This window comes from Lagenorhynchus albirostris, chromosome 12 (assembly GCF_949774975.1).
Source record: "Lagenorhynchus albirostris chromosome 12, mLagAlb1.1, whole genome shotgun sequence".
In the NCBI taxonomy this organism is placed as follows: Eukaryota; Metazoa; Chordata; class Mammalia; order Artiodactyla; family Delphinidae; genus Lagenorhynchus; species Lagenorhynchus albirostris.
In genome coordinates this window covers 76,632,368-76,646,167 of record NC_083106.1, presented here as the reverse complement: position 1 = coordinate 76,646,167, position 13,800 = coordinate 76,632,368, and the positions used below count along the sequence as shown (strand labels likewise).

At 39.6% G+C, this 13,800-nt stretch overlaps 1 protein-coding gene across 1 annotated transcript in view; it reads left to right on the top strand.

Moving 5' to 3' along the window:
- Positions 1 to 13,800, top strand: part of MYO6 (myosin VI) — a 140,733-nt gene that overhangs the window by 56,913 nt on the left and 70,020 nt on the right. The window contains exons 3-7 of the mRNA XM_060167690.1: positions 515 to 584; positions 6,641 to 6,714; positions 9,756 to 9,885; positions 11,806 to 11,911; positions 13,123 to 13,178. Coding sequence (XP_060023673.1) covers positions 515 to 584; positions 6,641 to 6,714; positions 9,756 to 9,885; positions 11,806 to 11,911; positions 13,123 to 13,178 — 436 coding nt within the window. The remainder of the gene's footprint in view (positions 1 to 514; positions 585 to 6,640; positions 6,715 to 9,755; positions 9,886 to 11,805; positions 11,912 to 13,122; positions 13,179 to 13,800) is intronic.

Genomic DNA, 13,800 nt, shown 5'->3' with positions numbered 1-13,800 from the left:
CTGTAATGTTATGGACCTAATAGTTTCGGATACTGTTTATATTTTTGACACATTCCTGTACAGGAATTTGTGTCTAATGTGTTTTACTCAGACAAGAGCATTAATTAAATTATGGTCTGTTGGTATATCTGATTGATTGATTGGATGTTACCTTTTTCCTTTTTTAAAACAATAAAATTGCTGTATACATAAACATTAACATTTTTATTTTTTAAAAAAGTTGTTAAACAGCATACCTATGTAGACGTAATATACTTCTTGTTTTGTCCCACTCTAGGTGTTCCAGCACAGGTTTTGTTTTTGTTTTATTGATTTCCATTATTGATTCCATGTTCATAGTAATAATGGATAATATGTTTGAGTAATGACTTGTTAAGTAGTAGGATCTTGTATTACATTTTAATGAAGAGCATATCATTGCCATTATTTTCAATGTATGCAGTCAGTCAAGCTCCTTTATCTTTCTTATTATTTGTAAGCTTCTAGTTTAATGAGCTCTTGTTTTGTTTTTCAGACATTTCTGGCTCTCATAAACCAAGTGTTCCCTGCAGAAGAGGACAGTAAAAAAGATGTGGAAGATAACTGTAAGTATCAATTTAAAAAGTAGTTCTCATCATAGAAAAGGAAACTGTTCCTTCAAAAAATATACGAGTGATTATATTACAGGGCACACTGTCCTTGTTCAGAAGAAATGTTGCCTTTTGACCTGAAGGTTCCTGTGAATGGAGGAGCCCCACAGTCCTAGATGCATTGTTCTCTCACATTTGCACTTTGGTGAAGGGGTCTCTCCTGAATATCTTTTTAGTGTTATCTCAGTTGTGTAAATACAGGGAATGGTAATCATTTACTAACTATGAAGCCTGAACTAAAGATCTCTTGGTTTTATGGGTTTTTTTTTTGTTTTTTGAACCTCTGAATCATCTGGAATCAGATGATTTTTATTGCTGTATATGTGGTTCAATAATTTGGAAGTTGAGTCAGGAGGACCCATTTAGTGTCACCCTTTGAAGGAAACAAACATTAAAAAAATACTATGTAATAAGTACTAATTGAAAATTGATTTCAGAACATTGGACTAAAGTGCAGCATTAGTTGGACTTATCTAGAATAATCTAGAATAACTGTCTTAGAATTTTTGGTGAAAAAATACTGTATCCAGAGCAATAGGCCATGTTTATTCTTACATTTTCAAGATAAAGAGGTAATCATGTTTCATTTTTTATGTGGCGATATTTAAGAATCATGTCCAGTTGTCATGGGTTTCGTTAAATGTATCTGGCATTAAAAACTCTGCAATTAGATAAGAGAGGTAGGAGAAAGGAATATATTTTGTCCTTATGGGTTTTCTCTGGAGTTCGCATTTGAGTAAGCCTGTAAGATCCCCCTGCATGTGACGTGGAATACAGGAGTAATGGGGGAGCCCCGAGTTCAGATTCTCACTGTGCCATTAGGAAGCTGTGTGCCCGTAGGCAGTTTCTCTCTCCCCTTTGAACTTCTCGTCTGGAAAACAGGAGTAATGATTTTTATGTTTCATGCTTACAGATGATACATTTAAAATGCTTGGTGCAGTGCCTGACCTCTAACAGCCTCTCAATAGATGGTATCTGTTGTTATTAGGTGTACGAGACTGGGAGAAAAAACGTGGCGCTCCCTTCCTTTCCAAAATTGCTAGAGAGTTTGTCTGATGGGATCATATTTTTCTGAACAGCAATCAGAACAACAACAAAGAGGAACGAGATTCTGTTGTATCTAAAATAAGAGAAAATTCTTTTCTGTTAAAACTTGCTAGGGTATTCAGAATTGGAATCAATCCTTTTCATATATCAAAATAATGTTTTCTGGTTTATATATCCACGTAGAGCTAAACATAATAAATGATGTTGAATTACTTTTAATCCATTTCTTAAATATTTTAAAGCAGTCTCCCTCTGATTGTTTCATGGTGGTGGACTCGTCTGACCGTTTAGTTTTCCCGGTCTTAGTGGAGATTTGCCGCTTCTTGTAGGTGTTGACTCTGGTGATGCCAGACGGCAGGAATGTTGCTGAGGATGTCACCTGTCCTCACCACACAGTAGTCCAGCCCTACTTGATGTCCCCTTTCTGAAACCACATCATGAATGCAGCTCTAACTGTTGAGTTTAGAATGCAGGTTTTCCAGCGAAAGTGGTTCCATCACTTATTAGTTTAGTCCTTTTGCCTGAGGCTTGGTTGCCCACTCCACCACTGTCCTCCACCAACTGACACATGATGTTGTTTGTTTGGGTCTCACGTGCGTATTTCTAAAATCCTTTCCTCTTCTCTGTATCACGGTAATAATGTGATGATTAAGAGCTTGATGTGGGGGGCTTCCCTGGGGGCGCAGTGGTTGAGAATCTGCCTGCTGATGCAGGGGACACGGGTTCGAGCCCTGGTCTGGGAAGATCCCACATGCCGCGGAGCAACTAGGCCCGTGAGCCACAACTACTGAGCCTGCGCTCCACAACAAGAGAGGCCGCGATAGTGAAAGGCCCGCGCACTGCAATGAAGAGTGGCCCCCACTTGCCGCAACTAGAGAAAGCCCTCGCACAGGAACGAAGACCCAACACAGCAAAAAAATAAAAAATTAATAAACTCCTACCCCCAACATCTTAAAAAAAAAAGAGCTTGATGTCTATAGAGCATCCTGAACTATGTGATAAAGGTTCTGTTGAAACAGACACACGAGTAGACTTCTGATAGTGCCCTCATAATATAGCAAAATTTATTACCTAGTTTTAGCTCCAGGTTTTCTATGTGAAGGGTTGTATGTGTGGAGTTTAGTCTGTTAACTTTGCCTTCTTACTTGACTCTTGAGGATTAATGCCAGAATAGGAAAATAGTTCAGGGATGTGAGGTTGCTAATTAAAGTAAGCATTTTTTTGGTGCTAATTTTTAAGCTACTGTTACTTACATGGCATATAATAATCTCCATGAATGATCACTGTTAGAAGTCGAGAATAATAAAGTATAAACTATAGGGCTTCCCTGGTGGCACAATGGTTGAGAGTCCGCCTGCCGATGCAGGGGACACGGGTTCGTGCCCCGGTCCGGGAAGATCCCACATGCCGCGGAGCGGCTGGGCCCGTGAGCCATGGCCGCTGAGCCTGCGCGTCCGGAGCCTGTGCTCCGCAACGGGAGAGGCCACAACAGTGAGAGGCCCGCGTACCACAAAAAAAAAAAAAAAAAAAAAAAAAAAAAAAGTATAAACTATAATATTGGAAAGAATCCCCAAAGTTGCCTGGTTCACTCTCTTTTTCAGTAATGGAATGACTTCTACAACAATGTAACAATAGAAGTGATTGACTTCTACTGCCTTGAAGTTGTTTGTGGGTTCTTTTTTTTTTTCTCTCAGTGAACCAGGACTGTAACAAATAAGCAGAATCTTAAATGCTTAGATAACTCCCTAGTCAGATTCCTAAATTTAAGAATTGAGTGATATCTACTCTTCATTAGAAACTTTTGGTGTCCTCAGTATATATTAATTATACCAGAATTCTTCTTACAGAGTTTATAAAGAAACAAAGACGTTCCTTCTTTTATTATGTCTTATTTAAACATTTTTAATATCGAGTGTATAGTTAAATCTATGAATAATTAGGCATAAAAGACGAACAGTTCACCTAAAGTATTGCATGTCAGTAGCCAAACCAAGTAGTCCTGGGGTGGCCACTAGCGGGGGGGGGGGGAGGAGGGAATTTGGTGGAGCAGGAAGTGATGTCCAAGACCCTCTGAGCATCCCTAGGTCGTGCCTTCAGGGATGCAGAGGCCCCTGAGACTTAACCGTTTCCCATTCTGGCAAGCTGAGGGTCATACGTGTTCCCTTCTGTCTTTCCTTTTCTGTGTCTTTATTTAAATGGAGTAGTCTGAGTAGCATAATTTAAGAGGAAGCCCCTCTGATCCAAATTTTTATTGTCATTGGCAGGTATTTCAGCAGTGAGGGATTTTTTTTTTTAACATCTTTATTGGAGTATAATTGCTTTACAATGGTGTGTTAGTTTCTGCTTTATAACACAGTGAATCAGCTATACATATATCCCCATATCTCTTTCCTCTTGCATCTCCCTCCCTCCCACCCTCCCTATCCCACCCCTCTAGGTGGTCACAAAGCACCGAGCTGATCTCCCTGTGCTATGCGGCTGCTTCCCACTAGCTATCTATTTTACCTTTGGTAGTGTATGTATGTACATGCCACTCTCTCACTTTGTCCCAGCTTACCCTTCCCCCTCCCCATGTCCTCAGGTCCATTCTCTACGTCTGCGTCTTCATTCCTGTCGTGCCCCTAGGTTCTTAAGAACCATTATTTTTTTAGATTCCATATGTATGTGTTAGCATATGGTATTTGTTTTTCTCTTTCTGACTTACTTCACTCTGTATGACAGACTCTGAGTCCATCCACCTCATTACAAATAGCTCAATTTCGTTTCTTTCTATGGCTGAGTAATATTCTCTTGTATATATGTGCCACATCTTCTTTATCCGTGCATCTGTCTATGGACAACAGTGAGGGATTTATTTAGTTGAATTACCAGATATCCCTGAGAAGGCTGGTGGTAAGTATGGGAGGAGGTAAAGAAAGAAGGGCAAGCAGCCATCCACATGCCATGTAGATGTATATGATTAGCTTTTCTAGGGGAGCCGTATCGTGGGCTTAGGCATTCTTACTTACAGGAAGCAGAGAGTAGCAGAGAGAGTATCACGCAGCCAGGCAGTTTCAGAGGAACCTGAGCGATGGGCGAGTGGTTCAATGTTGTGCTTTGCATAAGGAAAGGCAGCCTGTAGATCAAGCTCCTGGGGACGGGGGTGGAAGAAGTGCAGGGGTATGGAAAGTAGGGGACCGAACCCACACGAGATACCCTCTGCTGCCTGCCTTCTCCACATCTTTCCTCAACTGAAAGGAGGGCTGCCGTTCGACTGTTAGGGGCCTCCACCCACTTCTTACTCTGTATTTTTCTGCTGTAAGTGGCATTAGAAAAGTGAGGCCCGTGTCCTTGCAATGTGAACTGGCTGCATCATGTGAGTGTAGAAGCATGGGCAGTCTGTTGAGACAGGTAGAGCAACGGGCTCTTGTTTGACAGAATTGGTCGGGTGTTGAATTGTAGGTTATATATACATACAGTGTAGGCATATATACAACTTCAGTGAGGGATCAAGCAAACAAGCAAATGAATCAGGCAGGGCCCTGCCCTCAGGGATAGAAGCCAAAACCAGATATACAAAATTGTCATCACAAGACTGGCATTCTGTGGTACGCACCATAATGCAAGTACAAAGGAGCAAGCAGTCCTAGTGGTGGTGGGGTAGTGAGAATGGGGAGGTGTCATTTGAGGGATAGTCTTTGAACTGACCTTAAAGGATAGGTGGATTTTTGATACCTAGAAATAGAGAGGTGCAGCCCAATGCATGCATGATAGTTGAGTTTGGTAAATGGTTTACTCTGCCTGCAGGTTAGACCATATTAAAGGTAGTTATGGAAAATTATATGAAAAGGTCAGTTGAATACAGGTTTACTAAGGGCCTTGAATATCAGACTTGAACATGGATTTGGCAGTTGACGGAGACCCACTGATGAGTTTTGAGGAAGAGAGAGATTTAGTCAGGGCTCTAGTGTGTTAAGATTAATGCACTGAGCAATCTGGGTTAGAGAGGAGAGAGACTGCGGCAGTAGACAAGTGAGAGGCTGCTGTGATTGCAGAAGAGGTGACGACGCCTAAACTGGGATTGGGGCTGTGGAAATGGAAAGAAAGGAGAGACATTTCAGAGACTCAGATTGTGCTAATTTTGAGTGGCTGCCATGAAGCTGGTGCTGTGCTATACTTTATTAAATGTATAAAGACTTGGAAATGGGCTTAGAGCAAGGAGGGGGAGAGAGGATGGTCCTAGTATTGACCAAGGCTTGCAGAATAGATGAGTGGGAAATGGTGGTGCTGATAATGGAAACAGAGTGGTTGGGGGAAGAGTGGGCTTGTCTGCTCAAGTGCGTGGTGGAAACGTGGAAACGGAGCTCAGGCGACTGAGGGCCGGGGCAGTAGATCAGGCTGGGAGAACAGGATGTGTCAGAGCGTTAGGAGAACAGACGTTAGGAAAACAAGATTTCTACCCTGATGCTGCTGTCAGTTAGCTGCATATCCTGGTTTAAGACGTACAGATTTCTTCAGGATTCTTGTTTAGTCTATCAGTTGTGAGGCACTGCCTGAATGACACGACCTTCCCATTCTAAAATTTTATCTTTTGTGTTTTTCCTGTAAAATTCTGAGCATCAGATGGGATTAGTGTCGTCTACTCTTCTTTTTTGTGTCAAAATGTATTAAAATCAGCACTATCTAAAGTAGTTCTTTTTTTCCACTTGAATTGTACTCGGTTTTTTGTACTCACCTGGTACAAACTAGAGGTACTCACCTCACTGGAAATTTATTGTTTAAAAATATCGCTGTAACACATATGTAAACTAGATACATTTTACATCAGCCTCTGGGGTTTACACGTACCAGGAAAAAGATGGAATTGAATCTAACGTAACAGGTGAATTTTAGCTTTGGATCAGAGCGATTCAGATTAAGATGGCATAGTTTTATTTTCCTTTCTTTCTTCAAATAGCTAATGATTTACAAATTTTCCATCTCAGGTTCATTAATGTATTTGAATGAAGCCACACTGCTCCATAATATCAAAGTTCGATACAGTAAAGACAGAATTTACGTAAGTATTTTACCTGTAGGTTAAATTTTGTTGGCGTAATTATTTTACATGCTACTGTTTGATTTTGTTGAGCTTGAAATTTTCTAACAGGAAATCATACTGAACGGAGTGGGAGCTCCATGAGGATAGGATTCTTTTCTGATTTATTGCTCCGACACCAGGGCTTAGACCACACATGGTACCTAGTAGGCACTTAATATATATTTGCAGAATGAAATAATGAATGCAGAGCATCATCTAATATCATTCAGACTTAAAACTATCCAATTTGGATATTTAAGAAAAAAGAACACTGATTATTTTGAGTTTTGATTTTTTAACTTTTGGCATATATCTGTAGATCTGTTTTATTGATGCAGTTTCCACATTGTTCTGCAAAACATTTACGGCAGACTATAAGGCATACGTATTGAAATTAAAAACTTGGAAGACAAAACGGTGTGAATTAGAATAGAAGGCAGTACGTGAGGAAATATCGAGCACACTGAAGTGCTGATCATAGAGCCTGAATAGTTGCAATATTTCATTCCAAATAGATAACTTACCCTAAAAACCCAGGATACTTAAAAATGAAAGACAATGCTTTTAATGGAAATAGGGTTTGTACCACACCACTCAGATGGATACTTAACTAGTCTGTTTTAATTATAATGATTCATTGGGCACGTATGAGTTCTATATATCCCTCTGTTGGCTGGAGGTAAACTACCGCACTGTAGCCCTCCTGTTATAAAGATGGGACTCTTCATTATTTTTGAACGAAGAAAACACATGGCTTCTTTGACACTTCCTAGATCAAATGACATTCTTAATCTTTAATATCACTATCAATTTGCCTAATTGTACTTACTTAATTCTGACTAAATTACCTTTAGTCTTTGCCATCTGTCCAAGTAATGACAGCTGGGAAATAGAACTAATCTAGTCTTCTCCAAAAGAGTTTACTTGCTGTCTTTCAGTTATACATAGTTATTAAGTCTTTACTTTCCTCCTTGATTTTTCTCAAAATCAACTAAATAGTGTATTTCGGTTAATATATATATATACACACACACATATATATATATATATGGCTATTCTTATTTAAAAATATATTGAGAAGCAAAATTCACTTAATCAGCATACTAATATTGAGTATCTAATGTGTGCTAAATGTTGTTTTAGGTACTAAAATAATACAAATTTAAAAAATTTGTTTGTTAAAGCAGCTTAACTTGTAATAAGCCAGTAAAAGTTGATTTAGATGTAACCATCTTTCAAGAAGAACTGGCTACTATTTTTTCTTTCCATGTCTAACATCACTTGGTGGTAGTGAAACAATCTTATTTATTTGAGCAAGTTTTAATTGTTTTAATATCTTTTTCTTGAAGTTTACAAATTTTAAATTACCTTTACAGAATGATCTTATTCAGAGAAATTGAGATACTTTGTTTTCATTTGGGATGTTTATAGGAAAGCTTCACACCCATGGCATTTTCGTTGGTCTTTTAAGGCTTCCTGTGCTGCAGTGGTGCTACATTTGCTGACTGTGACCATTGATAGCTGAAGGTTTACGTGCAGAATTCATTGTACTTTCAAAAAAATTAGTTGTCTTTTTTTCACATCATGTTTAGTTGACCTAAGATGTGTATGCAGTTGGGCATATGACCCATGTGTTAGATAGTGGCTGTTCAGCGTCATCAGCTCCTGTTTGGAAAACCAGTATTTTCAAAGTTAATGAAAGGCGTGACTGGTGGGTTTTTGCCTAGCCAGTTATGTCTTTTAGTTATAAAACCATTAAATATCAGCAGTACACGAATAGAGTTATGATTATCATAATATATGTAAGAGAGGGGAGCAGTTCAGAATAGTTTAAATTGGATATTTTTATATGTCTCACCAACCAGAATTGCCACCATTCTCCCTTAGATTTGAGTAGAACAATAGCTAACTCACATGTAACATTTCCCTTGGTTACTAAAGTCTCTATTACTTTCCTTTTGTTTCCCATAGAAACATTATTATCGGGAATTTCTTATTTTTTACCCAACTCCAGGAAACATCTTTGGGAACATTCATGGAATTTTAGATGAGTAGGCTGAGAGCTCGGGGTTTCTGCATCATTTCCCTTCCACAACTAGAAGCAGAAAAGAGAAAAACATGGTCTTGTGTGCCCTAGTTTGGCCAGTAGACCACAACTAATTGCTAAACCACAACTTTCTTTCTATCCACGAGGAATTTTATAAATCTTATTGGTGGCATTTTTCTGGTCTTTTGAAGCCACAGTGAAATTTCAGATTTAAAAGCAAGCTTCACTTGCTCATTAAACATTTAGCCCGTCAGTATTCTAGGCAATGGTTAGCGCATATGCTGTTTTGCAAAAATCTGGGACCAAGTGGTCACCACTGAGCTAAATCAGTCCTTGGCTTTCAGTGATGGGCATAGGCCTAGAGGGTCCTGTGAGCTATGTTAAACTCCTCAGGGCCTAGAGGGTCCTGTGAGCTATGTTCAACTCTTCAGGGCCTAGAGGGTCCTGTGAGCTATGTTCAACTCTTCAGGGCCTAGAGGGTCCTGTGAGCTATGTTCAACTGTTTAGTAGCAGGGTGAGGAAAGTAGTCTAGGCGAGGAATACAAATAAGCAAAACTCAGGCTGCAGGCATAGAGTAGATGTCATAAGTGGAGTCAACAGGAGGTGTCTGAGATGGAGGTGTAGACTCAGCTCTGCCCAGGCAGACCTGGTAGTGGTGAACCTGGGAGGGGGTGTGTGGGAGGAGCATGTTTCCTTTGAGGCAAAGGGAGGTCAAGAGAGATGATTTTGATTTTGGATGTGCTGAGTTTTAGATGGCTATAGGTTAAGAAGATGTAAATATTAAGAGTCAGAGAAATATGGGTCCTATAGAGATCAGGGAATATTTAGGTCCAGAAATGCAGATTTAGGAGTTCTACTTATAGAGAGAACTGGGGGTGTCTATTTGCTGTGTGTTCTTTCTCCTGTGACCCTTGTTTGGTTTTAAATGAAAACAGTAATTGGAAAATTTTATGTTTACGTCTTTCCCACTTAGACATATGTGGCCAACATTCTGATTGCAGTGAACCCATACTTTGACATACCTAAAATATATTCTTCAGAAACAATAAAGTCGTACCAAGGAAAATCTCTTGGGACGATGCCACCTCATGTCTTCGCAATTGGTAAGTAATTTAATTGTATCTTAATATTTATTTTTCTTTAACTTGTACAGATTTACTCCGTTTTTCTTTTGGGTTAATAAGAGGTACCATGAATCGAATACGTATTTTGGAGGGCTTGTGTGCATTCTGAATGTGTCACCATGTCAGGAGCGCGTATTCACACAGGGTGGGGAAGAGACTTTTGCGGCCAGCTCATGGGGCGGTTGTACCTCATTACCTTTGTTAAGGTAATTACCTTTGTCGTCTTAAGCATGTCCACCCAGTTGAAAGTAGGTCATAATAAAAGCTGACCTATTGTTTTCTTCTGACTCCACCTGAAAAGTGTCCTCCTTCCACAACTAGGAAGGAGGCCCGGGCTGTCTGCTGTTACCCAGGTCATCACTAGTGAGCGCGTTACCTGGGCTAGAAGGGAGCTGTGAGAGCAGACGTCTTCCATGCTTTGTCCCGCATCAGGGCTCTGTAAAATGTAAAGGATCGACAGTGATACATGCTTCATATCTCTGGGGTATCCGTGTGGAAAGGCAGCAACATCTGTCTTTGTCTTTCTCAGGTGCTCTCTCATCTCAAAGCACTTTAGCTCTAGGGAGCAGAGAGGGAGTTATTTGGCAGGCGTCCCCCATAGCTGGTGACTGCAGGTACAGAGATGTTAGCTAAGACTTGGGATTCAGACATAGCTGGCAGTTAAATGATGACACGTTTTGGTTCTGGTTCTTAGTGCAATTAGTTTCTCTCTGGGCTTTCTTTCTCTTTGTACCTGTATTATGGCCTAACCGGGCTTCACCTCTAGATTTGGCTGACCGTGTACTGTGTGCTACTAGGCAAGAGTGAATGTGTACACCAAGTCCAGTGCAGCTGCACATTGACTTCTGGTTCTGTGATGCTCTGATGGGCATGAGTATGTGTTCTGTCAGCCGGCTAAATGGTGCAAAATCCTTAGAACCTCAATGGGAGCAAGTTACATGTTTAAAATGTAAATAAACCGGCTTTTATTTTTAGTTGTTTACTGCTAAAAAAGTTTTTACAAGGATTCCACGAAAGTGGGTGGAATAGATTGCTGATAAATTGGTCAAAGGGATGTGTGAATACCCTTGTGTGTAGTTTGCATTTGGCCCTTAGAGTAAAAGCCATTAGTAGAGCTTTCTTCGCTGGTATGGGTAACACATGCCTGAGGTGAGAAATAGTTGCCTTATAGGGCTAAGTTTGTCAGGACCTAATTTTTAATCAAAATTGTTTTAATTTGAGCCCACTTTAATAGAATTGAATTGTGCTTATCTTGTCCGTGGAGTCTTAAAGACATCTTGTAGTCTAAATTGTTGGAGTGTAATGAAGATAGTTAAAAATTGTATATATGAATAATCACAAATCTAAAAAATTTAAAGCAGTTAATTTTGCCTGTTTTTGAAATGCTGAAAAATCCTACACGATGTTTAAATTTAATAGTAGTATTACAGAAAAAACCCCACAGATTTATTGTGCAGTTATGTATTTTTTTTTCTCCAGCAGAAATTTTGGCTGCCAGATTTCTTAATTGGTAGCTCGTTACTTCTTGCTTTTTTCTCCGGGGATGTCATTAGTTATGCATAGTGAGCATTTTTCATCTCTCTGCAGGTCTGCTCTAGTGTGAGGAAAAGCTGAGCCACAGCTCATAATACGGAGACATTCTAGTACAAACATAAGACTTGTTTATTTGATTTCAGTTACCTAGCTGTCAGGATAACTAGAGAAAACATTTAACGTATATACCTTTAGAGATGTTTTGAACACTTTTCAATGATTTTATTTAAAAATTTTGGTAACTGTAAACACACATTATAATTTCTTTAGGAGCAAGTGCTTTTTGATAGTAAACGGACTTTCTATGATTTGGAAAATTTTGTATTTAATACACTGTTCATCGTTAATGTATTGTTTTGACCCCAGCTGATAAGGCTTTTCGAGACATGAAGGTGCTCAAGATGAGTCAGTCTGTCATTGTATCTGGAGAATCAGGAGCTGGCAAAACGGAAAATACAAAATTTGTTCTAAGGTGAGGAGTATTTAGCTGACCTAGAACACTTTGAGCAGGTTGATTTTTCTTAATTGTGGTAAAAAATATATATATAACATAAAATTTACCATCTTAACCACTTCTAAGTGTACAGTTCAGTAGTGCTAAGTATATTCACATTGTTGTTCAGCCAGTCTCCAGAACCTTTCACCTTACAAAACTAAAACTCTGTACCCGTTAAACAACTCCCCGTTTCCCCTGACCCCAGCCCCTGGCAACCACCATTCTACTTCCTGCCTCTATGATTCTGACTACTCTAGATACCTGATATATATAAGTGGATCATATACTTTTTGTTTTTCTGTGGTTGGCTTATCCCCCTATAGCATGATGTCCTTGAGGTTCATCCATGTTGTGGCATGTGTCAGAATTTTCCTCCTTTTCAAGGCTGAGTAATATTCCCTCGTGTGTTATGTATCACATTTCATTTACCCATTCATTCCTCAGTGGGCCCTTGGGCACTTGGGTTGCTTCCATCTCTTGGGTCTTGTGAATAGTGTTGCCATGAACATGTTATGAGCAAAGAGTTACAAAGATCTCCTTGAGATTTGAACCCGTTGACTTTGAATACTCTTGCATGCTTTATGACATAGTTTGAAATGGTGGGCTCTATCCCTTTTACAAGAACAGACATGTGGAAGCTAAGCTGCAGATTGTTGAAATCTAGTTCTGACATGCTATTCTCATGAGGATCCTGGAGAAGACCAGTGCTGGTTAGGCAAAGGGAAATCTTGGAATGTTCCTTCACAATCCAGCCTTTATGTTCTTTTTTCAATAGTCCTGCCATTAGAGTGGTTGAAACCATTTTTTACCTTAAGTTTATGATGGTTGCCCTTCTTATTTCTACCTCCCCACAACCCTCCTCCCAGTGTCAAAGGTGAATATTTCTGTGTGCAATGTGTGGCATATTTCCAACTAAATAGTTGGTTAAAATCAGAATATTCCCCAAAAGTTTTAAAAATAATGCTGATTTAGATGTTAAAGGCCATCCAAATAGAATTTTAAACGTTTAAAAAGCTATAACAGAATAGTAGTTGCATTTAAATATAAATTTGCAGTTTTTAAATAAGCCATTCCAGTGCATGATCCAGGTTTAAATTTTAGATGTATTAAATAATATTAAAATTAGAAAGAGAATGCATGCAATATCATTCTCATCCAGCAATTTTTTAATCCTGTATTTTAAACAGATATCTGACGGAATCGTATGGAACCGGTCAAGACATTGATGATAGAATTGTCGAAGGTATTGTTAATTTTTGAAATTCTTATTTTCCATTGCTAGATATGTCCTGAAATTAACTTAGAAGAATCCTCTAAGTGGTCTGGAGTGTTCTCCAAGAGATCCAAAAGACTCTGCCATCTCCTACAAATCTTTGCTCAAATGTTATCTTCTCATTTACTTATTGTCTGTTGTCTTCCCCGCCCCCCCGCCCGACCCCATGTCCGTGCTAAGAGGGCAGGGATTTTATATATTCCAAACTCCTGGAATAGTGCCTGATACATAGTATATGCTCCATAAACATCTGTCGGATGAATGAGAGGAATATAGGAAGCCCTCCTGCCTCCTGTTTATTTTGTTGACCTTGTTTTTGTAAAGGAGAAAGGGAGAGGGTTATTTGGAAATGAGGTGCTGGGGGAAATCATTTCAATGAAAGAGTACACTTGGAAAGCAGGAGTCTGTAAGTTGGCTTCCCCGGGCTGTCAGTGCTTGCTCACCCCTTAGAGACTTCTCGGATCCTGTTTGGTCTCCGCTGCCGTCACGCTGAGTCTGCAGCAGCCTCCTGCAGCACAGGTTCCTGTCTGGTCCCCCCTCTTATGGTCTGGCTGCCCTTTAACCTGTTCTCTGTGTGGAAGTTGGAGTGACC